Genomic DNA, 9655 nt, shown 5'->3' with positions numbered 1-9655 from the left:
AAGTCGTACTGGAGATAAAAGTGAGCCGACGAATTGTGCAGTACATGAACCGTGACGATCACACGGGTCTAACGCAGGGCCAATAAAGACATGCAAGATCAATTAACTCACGTCTTGGACTGGATGCTATCAGACGTCTGGACTCCTCTACTCTCAACTACAGTACAGTCACCAAACACTCGGGGGCAAAATAGCCCAGATGCACCAGCTTGGCAAGCCACGAGGCTCCCCAATCGTGTTAAGCACAAATTACGTGTCGATAAACTAAAAGCCATCAAGAACTTGTGGTCCCCTAAAATAAGCGGGATGCATCGCTTGAGCAAACTTGTGAAGCTGCACTGCAGCACTGTACAGTGTGCTCGTTCACAGAAAAGACGAATCATGCAAGAATTTGCTCTTTTAAAGTTAACGACACCTAGTCGTCTCTGTCCTTCCAGAAGACACATTAAAACATTGCGAAACTTACCATTACGAGAATGTACACTACATTGCGATACTAAACATTTACAGTACGGCAACCTCTGACACATTAGCACCAACCAACCTTAGATCAAAGGTCACGTTTGTGCCGGCTTTTCGACGCTCATTGCTGACAGTAGTGCGGGATTGCGAAGCACGAGAGTTTGTTTTACAGTCACACATATGTTGGTCCCCGGTGCAACGCTGCCACAGTCCCCGGCGTCGTGAAGGCCGGAGCTGCGGCGGGCTGTGCCTGTCAGACTCGCTGATCCCCCTGTAGCTCCAGCAGAGGCTCGCACGGAATGGAGTTACGCGAGACAGGCGTCGCGCTCAGGCTCAAGTTGCCCTCGCAGGCATGCGCCTTCCACAAGAGGCGCATGGACTTGCGCGCCTCCATCAGGGAGCTCTTCTCCATGGCGGTCCAGAAGAACGCCATGATCAGGCAGAATCCCAGCAGCAGGGCGGCAATCGTGCGGCTCAGCACCAGGATCCAGTGGTAGATCTGGCGAGTGAAATTGGCGAGAAAGAACGCGCCAAGACCAATGTTGCCACGACCTCCTCAGATTTGGCAAAAAACAAAACAGCGCTAAGGACTGAGAACAAGAAGTAAGGAGGGCAGAAGTAACAGCGTAAACTTACAACAAAGGTTTATTCATAAAAAAAACACAATACAAGGCATATCTACGAAGTTAATGATGATGAGTGGACAGAACAGTGGGATCATTCGACGTTACCATTAATCACGCGTGACACTGACCACTCACGCATGTGTATGAGTGACATAGCCGTGTACACAAAGTTTATTTATCATAAATGGTATGTTGTGTTGAGCCCTGAATTTCATTTTGCCTTCATCATTACTGGTTTGTGGTATCGCATCCAGCCTGAAGTTGGCAAAGACGAGGTCTGTGCACGTTCCCCTAGTAGTTGTTCATTGTTTCCAGTCACACGAAATGCACCATTGAGCATATCGAGACGTCATATACTGCACAAGCCAGTGGTCGTCCAGGATCATCATCATCATCATGGCTATGGCACACACCAACGCCGCCAAGGGACAAGCCTTTACCAAATCTTGGTCCATAAAAGTCTCTTATGTCATGATGACTTCCCCAAAGTGTTACATAACACGAGTGACTCCGCCACATGGCATTGCTGCTTTGCATTGCCTCTGTGATCAGTGGACTACCTATCGAGGCAGTGTAAGAGCAGATGATGTGCCCAAAGTTTTCGAGGGGGGGGGGGGGCACATAAGAATCAATATACACGCAAACCTCATTGCAACGAAGTTGCATCTAACACTGAAACTAGTTGGTTATATCCAAAAATTCGTTATAAAGGTATATTTTGAACACTATCTGCTGCAAGATTATTGCTAATTTACTTAGTTATAACTAATATTTCGTTATATTGATGTTTAAATATATGGAGAGAAAAAAAAAAAGAATGGCTTTTGCCTTTGAGCCGTTTTAGAGAAAGCAGCTGGGACCCAGCGAGTATATTTTACTAATGTCAACACCAAATTTTTCAACTCAAGATATACGCTAACCTCATTATAACAAAGTCACATCTGCATTGAAAAGCTTTGTTACATACAAAAACTTGATATAAACGTATATTCATGCCACTGTATTAATTACAAGACTGTTATTAATTAACTCCATTATAATCAATAATTAATTATATCTGTTTTTGTTATATCGAGGTTTGACTGTAAGATTTATGACTTCATAAACGAGCCCACCTGTGGCAGGTGCAGGGGCACTGTGGCAGCCAGGATGCAGGCCATGAAGCAGGCAGCCACTATGTAGAAGATGCGGTCCAGGTGTAGCCCATCCATGCTCTGCTGCAGCTGCTCCTGGCCCCGGTGCAGGGCGTCCAGCAGGCCGGGCGCGGCAAGGCTGGCGCGCTCCACACAGGCCGCACCGCCGGCATTGGGTATGCCCAGCAGTGGCGACACTAGCGACGAGATTGTGGTCGACGCCGCTGCCACTGCAGATGGGAACGCAACATTACTAAGCGATTGCAAGGCCCATGCGTTGACAAAGAGCGTCGTGTCAACAAGGGTCAGTGAGGTGTCTGTCTCTTGCAAAGCACAATGGTCAGCGTAACAAGGGTGTATGGAAAAGACCCAAGATCATCACTACAAGAGGATGCAATTTATTTCACGAGATCCGACTGGCCCGAGCAGCACTGGTGTACGAAACCACAAGTAGTAAAAGTTGTGTTAACAAAATAACATTGTTGTGAGAAGAAAGAACAACATCTCACAGTGCTGTAGTGCTAATTGCACCAATCAACTCTGGTCCATGAACCTCCAATGATTTAATATATCCATGTTTGTTTTTGTTTTATGTATCAATTTTTTTCCCAAATAGTATTTCTTGAAGCACAACTTCAGTTTTTTTTCTCCAAACACACCTCCTTAATTGTTTTAGGCTTCAAACATTCCTCCTTTTCCATCAAATTATTAAGGGCAAATTAATAAGGAGAGGCCTCTGAAGAAATAATAATGATAAAAATAGTAGACTTGAGGCCCAGGAAATCAACCAACAGGCGATGAACAATGATAGCAGAAATTGCAGCCCTACCACACATCATATATCGCTCTACAAAGCACTGCAACTCACATTCGCTGGACTTATTGACCCGCATCACCACCTCGACGGGTTCATGATCCGAGAAGGGGAGCCCAGAGGGAGTCTTCAACTTCAGCGTAGTGCAAGACTTAGTCGTGACAGTGACGCCTGCAAAGGCCAACAGGAGGTACACCAGAAAGAAGATTTAAAGGGGCAGTGCACATAAAAGATTGAAAGTCTAAAATCAGTTTGGGCCAGCAAGTTATTTTTACAAGTCTTGCGCTTGCTCATACACTTGACTAGAAAGATGACTGCAAGAGAATAAATGGGCGATGCAAAAACTAAAATTTTTGTAAATTTTGTACTTGAAAAATGGCAATTCTGTGTGATGTCACGAATTTTGAATTCCTTGCGTGCACATAAGCATGCTTGGTGCAGAAAGACTTCTAGGAATGAATTGTTCAACCTATGTTAAATTTCTCTTTATGCAAGGCGCGATAATTTCTCGGTGAAAAACATCTCACTGTCTCAATTCGAATAGGCTCTTTTTACTGACTGAGTGATCACAAGAAATAAATGCTAACACTAACCTTTGCTTAGCCTTATCTCGTATGCCAAGGATTAAATTTTACCAATGATTTGTCATTGGTACAATAGATAATGAAGATTTTTGTTTTGATGCTGTTAGGCATTACAAAATGCACTAGTACCAATGCACAAAATTGTTTTGGTTTCTACCAACCAGATAAGGCAAAAGCACTCAGTGATCTAGAAATACTCTTTGCTGATCTAGTCTGTTCATGTGTTTATACAGGTCACCAAGATATGGCTGTTTTTGTGACGAAAGAAAGAGGGAAAGTGTGAAAGGAAGTGCTCCATTGACCTCTTCCATCGTTCTTTCGTCGCGCAAAAATGACCATATTTTTGCGGCGTGCACAGAATCACTTACTGATGACTTGTCTACGACAAGCTTGGTTTTTGCTTGAAGTGCACAGGATTTTCTCTTCGCGTCACCCAGTTTTCTAGGTGCCGGCCTGGTTCACCAGATGAAGTCAACACCGAGTGCCCATTACACCTTTAAGAAGTGTCGTTGTAACGGTAACAGCGCTAGTGGCACTACAGCAATGCAACGACTGAAACACCGTCATTCACGAGTCGAGAACAAGCTGTACAAGATCAGGGGGAGACTTCACACACCTCGGCCGACCTTGTACATGACGTAATCTATCCGTTTTCCCGTCGGGCAGTTGCTCTTCTCGTACGACGTGGTGTACTTGTTGTCGGGGTGGCCACACGTCGCACCCACGCACAGGCTCTCCTGCAAAGGAGGTGCATGTAAACGGGCAGTGTTAACCTTTTAATGCCTGAATTATCAAACTTCCAAACAAATTCAAAATCGTTTTCATTTTCCAGCATCAAATAGCAACCTTCAAATGATTCCACAGTTAAATTATCTAAAATTTCAACTGTAATGCATACTTTTATGTATGTCACGAAGTCTCCATATGCTACAGAAGCGAGATCCTTGCAACAAAAAACATACTTCAGAATTCTAGACATGTGTGCCACCTCTTGGGTGCACAGACAACAAACAAAATTATTGAAGCTAGAACTTGCGTCACCCAAACGACAAAGACTAAAAGGGAGGGCTGTTGCACGCACTTCACACTCTCCGCCATCTACAAAGCAATTGGTTCTAGCACAAAATACCTTGGACAAAACAGCGCTAGATTTTTCATGCTGAAAGCTACATTCCCTGTGACTAGTACTTGACAGCCGGCACTAAAGGCAGCATGCATTTCATGACACGCTGGCTTGAAGTTTTTCGATATGTCGCAAATTGATGACACTCGGCAGTAAAAAGTTGAAACAATATAGCTGCATGCTCCTTTTGAACATGCGAAAAAATAATGACAGCAAACATTGTGCAAGGACAGTGCAAGGAACGCCACAGTGAACGCACAAGACACAGCGGCCGAATGAGACTGTGTGTTGCCTGCCTCATTCTTTCGAGATCCACTGCGATAATGTCCGTGAACCAATTAGCACCTACCTATGAGCCTCCGGGTAATTAACACTTCCACTGAAAAGGCCGACAGCGTTGATAAAGGCAATTCACTGAGGCACTGCCTCTAATTTGAGACAGGAATGAGAAAACACAATTAAGGATATGTAGGACAATAAAGGTCCCAGGCTAACACTTCGTAGTGCAGGCAAGCAAATACCCAAACATGTTAACTATATGTCGTACCAGAAAAAATCACAGCCATCACATCAGCAACCTACAAGTAGAAACAGTTTGTCGGTACAACAAATTTCGAAGGGAACACCAAGGTTAGAGCGTCTCCCTCACATAAAGAAAAGAACAATCAAAGTTCAGGCAGTGAATATTCAAGCTATTATCTACATAAGGCAAAAGTTTATCCAGCGATCGCCTTATAAAAGTATTTGTGTATTTTATGTATGCATCCGAATGTGCAGCATTGAAGTTGGCTTCAAGATAACACCTCTGAGAACTGTTTATTGAAAACCATGACGTTAATAGGCTTCAACACTGCGGCACCATGCGCACATCGGTATGCACAGTGATATCATTCACTGCAAAATCTTTAGTCTTTACAAGGTGCTACTGTGTGGCTTCAAAAATAACCATCGAAGAATAAATTTTGAAGAATTAACTCTGCTAAGGTGACGTCTTTATCTTTTTACCTTGCACCCTAGCCAGACCATCTTCCTTTTCTTCAGTAAGCTGGCAGCCTGTCCAACATGATCAAAAAAAAGTTTTGGTTTCAGGCCATTAGCGACTAAAAATATATACAGAATCAACCTTCCCCACGACCGAGAGGCAGGTTTTCTTGGCAGTCAACAGAATTCTAAAAACTTCACACTTCACCAACACTAAAAAAATCACTTTGATTTTTTTTCATACTTCTGCAAAGAACAGAATTCGTACCCACGCAGGTCGATGTGGGTGTGACTAACACACGTCAATTAACTTGCATAAAGACATGAAGTGCCTGGGCAGTAACTTCTCGCGTGGACTCGCATGTGCGTCAGAATAACAGGTGCATGCCTGCGCATGTGCCGGTAAGTTTTTGCACCTTCTTGCTTTACCACCGCAGTGTGTACTCTGTGTCTGACTGGTCGTCGCTTGTGTTGTTCCAAACTCTGTTCTTGCATCTGAAGTTTCTTTATCATGAAACTGTACTAGCCAGCTCAGCTCAGCCTAATAATTATTAACAATGACAATTGTTGGGGTTTAACGTCTCAAAACCACCATATGACTACGAGAGATGCCGTAATGGAGAGCTACGGAAATTTCGACCACCTGGGGTGCACCCAAATCTAAGCACGCGGGCCTCAATCATTCTCGCCTTCATAAAAAATGCGGCCGCCACGGCCGGGATTCGAACCCGCCACCTGCGTAGTCTGCAGCAGAGTGCCTTAGCCGTTAGACTGCCGTGGCGGGTCACAAGCAGCCCATTCACAGCCAAAGCAGGATGAATGGCCTTTCTAGCTAGAGTGCACTGTGAACTCTCCAGGGACAACTACCACAATCACATTTTCAAGGTACGCATTACACCATAGACAAACTTAATTTTGGAAAACAAAAGAAATACTCTCTAGTCTATGCTATTATTTATCATTGTGCAGAAAAGCGGGAGGCCACATACCTGTAAGGCTTTATGCGCACTTTGGTGGTGCTGTTGCTGGAGAAGACATATAATTACAGCTGAGCCCTTTGTGATAAGTGGGAAGCTTTAGACCACCCACTCATGCGATTCTCAGTTTCTATCTTACTCTTCTACCTTGCTATACTACATATGCCAACACGATTCATTGCCTGATACGAAGCCTGTACAGAATCTTTTTACAACAAACTTCTGAGCACCGACAACCAGTGTGGCTCTGCAGTAGAATATTTGACTGCCCCGCAGAGGGCCTTGGTTTGAATACCACTTCATCCTAGATACTTTTTTTTTTCTCGGTGTGCGTGATTGTCGTTACACATACGGGTGGCAACAACGGCGGACAACTACGCCACCAAAATCTACCGTTGCGATCTCATAACAGCTTTCATCGTAGACGTAACCTACCCTATTGTATTTCTCCTGATCCACGAACGCATCCACCAGGTCCGAGTTGTAGATGATGATGTTGTAGGGTGGGTCCAGGGGCTCGGTGTTGAAGTCACCCGCCACGATGGCCAAGTCACAGGTGGCACTGGTGTGCTTCACGTACTGGCTCAGCTCGAACGACTGGCAGATGCGGTGGGACAGGTAGGTGTCGTAGTTGCGGTTGTACTCCGCATGGAGCTGGCGAGGCGGAACGTGGAAAGTTAATGAACACCGAGCTGCAGCGGGATAAGTACTATATTTATTTGAATGCAACACTAGTCTCCCCTCACCCCCCAAAGTTTTGTGACCCGATGTTGACAGGTGCATTCCGATTGAATACTGAAAATTCAAGTTGCCTTAGAAGGGCAATGATGCACACAGTTTTGAAATCTTAATTTTCTTGTTTGTTTTTATTTCCTGGAAGATCAGCCCTCATGTTACAACCGTGGTCGTGTTACAATCGAGTAAATATGGCAACAGGCACAGGTTACTTGACGAGCTTATTAAGTACAGCTAGACCTTATGAAAGCAAGTCACATCTGTACTAGAAAGACCTTTTTATGTGCAATAGAAGGCAACTCGAGGAGAAACGTTTGGTGGGCCGATCAGATTACGTAGCTTGCGGAGATGACATGGCCACAAAAAGCATGGGACCAAGTTAAATGGCAAAACACGGGGCAAGCCTTTTCCCTGCAGGGAGTGCAGTAAGGCTGACGATGTCCAACAATTGACTATTTGCGCAAATTTCCAAGCTGACTTTTCTGCATGGTTGTTTTCCAACTGAAAGGTCTCGTCCCCAGACTGCTTGTCTCACTCATTGCATTTTTGCCTTCCCCAAGTCCTTTCTTTACGAACGACAGGTGTCTCAGCCGCCATGGGATTTGAGGGATCGTTCAAAGTTTGACAACCGCACAGTTATTGTTGGGGGAAAAAGTTGTTTTGTTGCACTCGCATGCCTTGACAGGAATAGGGGTGGTAAAAGCACAGTGAGCAAGAAAATCAGTCTGGGCAGGAGCTATTTTTTTTTTTGTTCTTTTCCTTCTGGTTGGAAAACAGCCTTGCAGATTTCTGCAAATGGTCATTTCACTATGAATACATATGGGGCAGACTGCAAACGCGACAAGTGCATCTACAGACCGTTTTGCTGTTTGTCAACACAACTGCGTGTGCCAAACGACCTGTCCACGAAGGTAAATTGAGTAATGCCGGGCGACGTTGCATGGAATAGGTACAAGCAGAAACTGCAGTGGCGAGGAGACGATTTGCCCAACAGGTAAGTTTTCGACTGCAGCTGAAAACCTGCCTCCTGCCACAGCCACCGACATATTTATGTACATTTGTCTAGGCACACAACCTCATGGAAAACGGTTATTACTGCACCTGTGTTACACTGGGCACTTTTGATAGAGATCAGCGCCAATCAAAACTACTCGCGACCCGAAGAGTTTGGTGTGAATGAGATAATACAAAATGTACTGATTATTCGATAATGTCAGGTGCAGCTGAGTCACATGAACCACTATGTTTTACTAACGAGTACACTATTCATGCATCAAACTTTCAAGTTAACCCACCTGTCGGCACAGTCATCTGCCACTCATAAAAGACGCACCTTTTCCGAATCCACTAGAATAAAAATTCCGAATAAACACCCATCGAATGATGTTTCAGGCTAAGTGTTCTTTAATTATACTTGAAATAACATAACTGAAGTTTCACATTCAAAATTTTTGTAGAGAGTTCTCTCATGGAGTCAATATCCCATGAACTTGACGAAGCCATCCCCAATTCATTGTGCTCAGCACGCTTCACATGAGCGCCAATGAAAACGGTGAAAATAAGTTTTCAGTAGACATATTTAATTAGTGCCCGAAGAAAAGCCTTAGGAGGCCCCGTGCAGCGAAAACAAACCGGTATGTACAGAACAACCCGCAGAAGTCTCAACGCCGTTTTCATCACTGCAGTGCATTTATAGATGAGATATTGCATAAGATGGTATCATCCAGCCACTTATTCCAAGTGACCTTATATGCGTAACATTTATCTGCAAATCTGCGTGCGTTCCAGATCAACCCACATATCTCAGCAATTAATGAACTAGCTTCAATCTGATACCATTCCCGCATTCCGCGCAATGCAACCTCTAAAACACAAGAAGTGCGCAACGAAAATAATCAAATAAAAGCAAGCGAACACTGCAATTTCCAGATTCGGCAAACGCTCGCCATTAGAGGGGCCGCTTATCGGCCGAAAAACGCAGCGCACACAGCGCCTCCCCCGGCGCGGAAGACCGCCTTTTCACGGCCAGCATTTCAGATAGGGTGTCTAAGGGCATCAGGTGCTCCCACATACTGACGATTCAGCGGGGACGCTACCGTATCGAGGCCACTTTACATTGGAGGACAAGTATCAACGGCCCTAAAGTCCCTAGAAATAACTAAAGTAGCGCCAATCGCGTCGCCGTGCAGGCTCCTCCTCTCCCCCGCGCTTGGCAGCCTT

At 44.8% G+C, this 9655-nt stretch overlaps 1 protein-coding gene across 2 annotated transcripts in view; it reads right to left on the bottom strand.

Annotated features, from left to right (window-relative positions):
- Positions 1-228: 228 nt before the first annotated feature.
- nSMase (neutral sphingomyelinase) overlaps positions 229-9655 on the bottom strand; it is a 30907-nt gene continuing 21480 nt past the window's right edge. For both annotated transcript variants that reach the window (XM_037415958.2, XM_037415957.2), the window contains 5 exons: positions 7136-7354; positions 4236-4356; positions 3090-3206; positions 2204-2451; positions 229-961 (listed from right to left, as the gene is read on the bottom strand). In XM_037415958.2, coding sequence (XP_037271855.1) covers positions 716-961; positions 2204-2451; positions 3090-3206; positions 4236-4356; positions 7136-7354 — 951 coding nt within the window. In that variant the 3' untranslated portion in view covers positions 229-715. The remainder of the gene's footprint in view (positions 962-2203; positions 2452-3089; positions 3207-4235; positions 4357-7135; positions 7355-9655) is intronic.

The sequence above is a fragment of the Rhipicephalus microplus genome, chromosome 8, assembly GCF_043290135.1.
Source record: "Rhipicephalus microplus isolate Deutch F79 chromosome 8, USDA_Rmic, whole genome shotgun sequence".
In the NCBI taxonomy this organism is placed as follows: Eukaryota; Metazoa; Arthropoda; class Arachnida; order Ixodida; family Ixodidae; genus Rhipicephalus; species Rhipicephalus microplus.
Note: the sequence above shows the minus strand (reverse complement) of the source record. Positions and strands in the feature narration are given on the sequence as shown.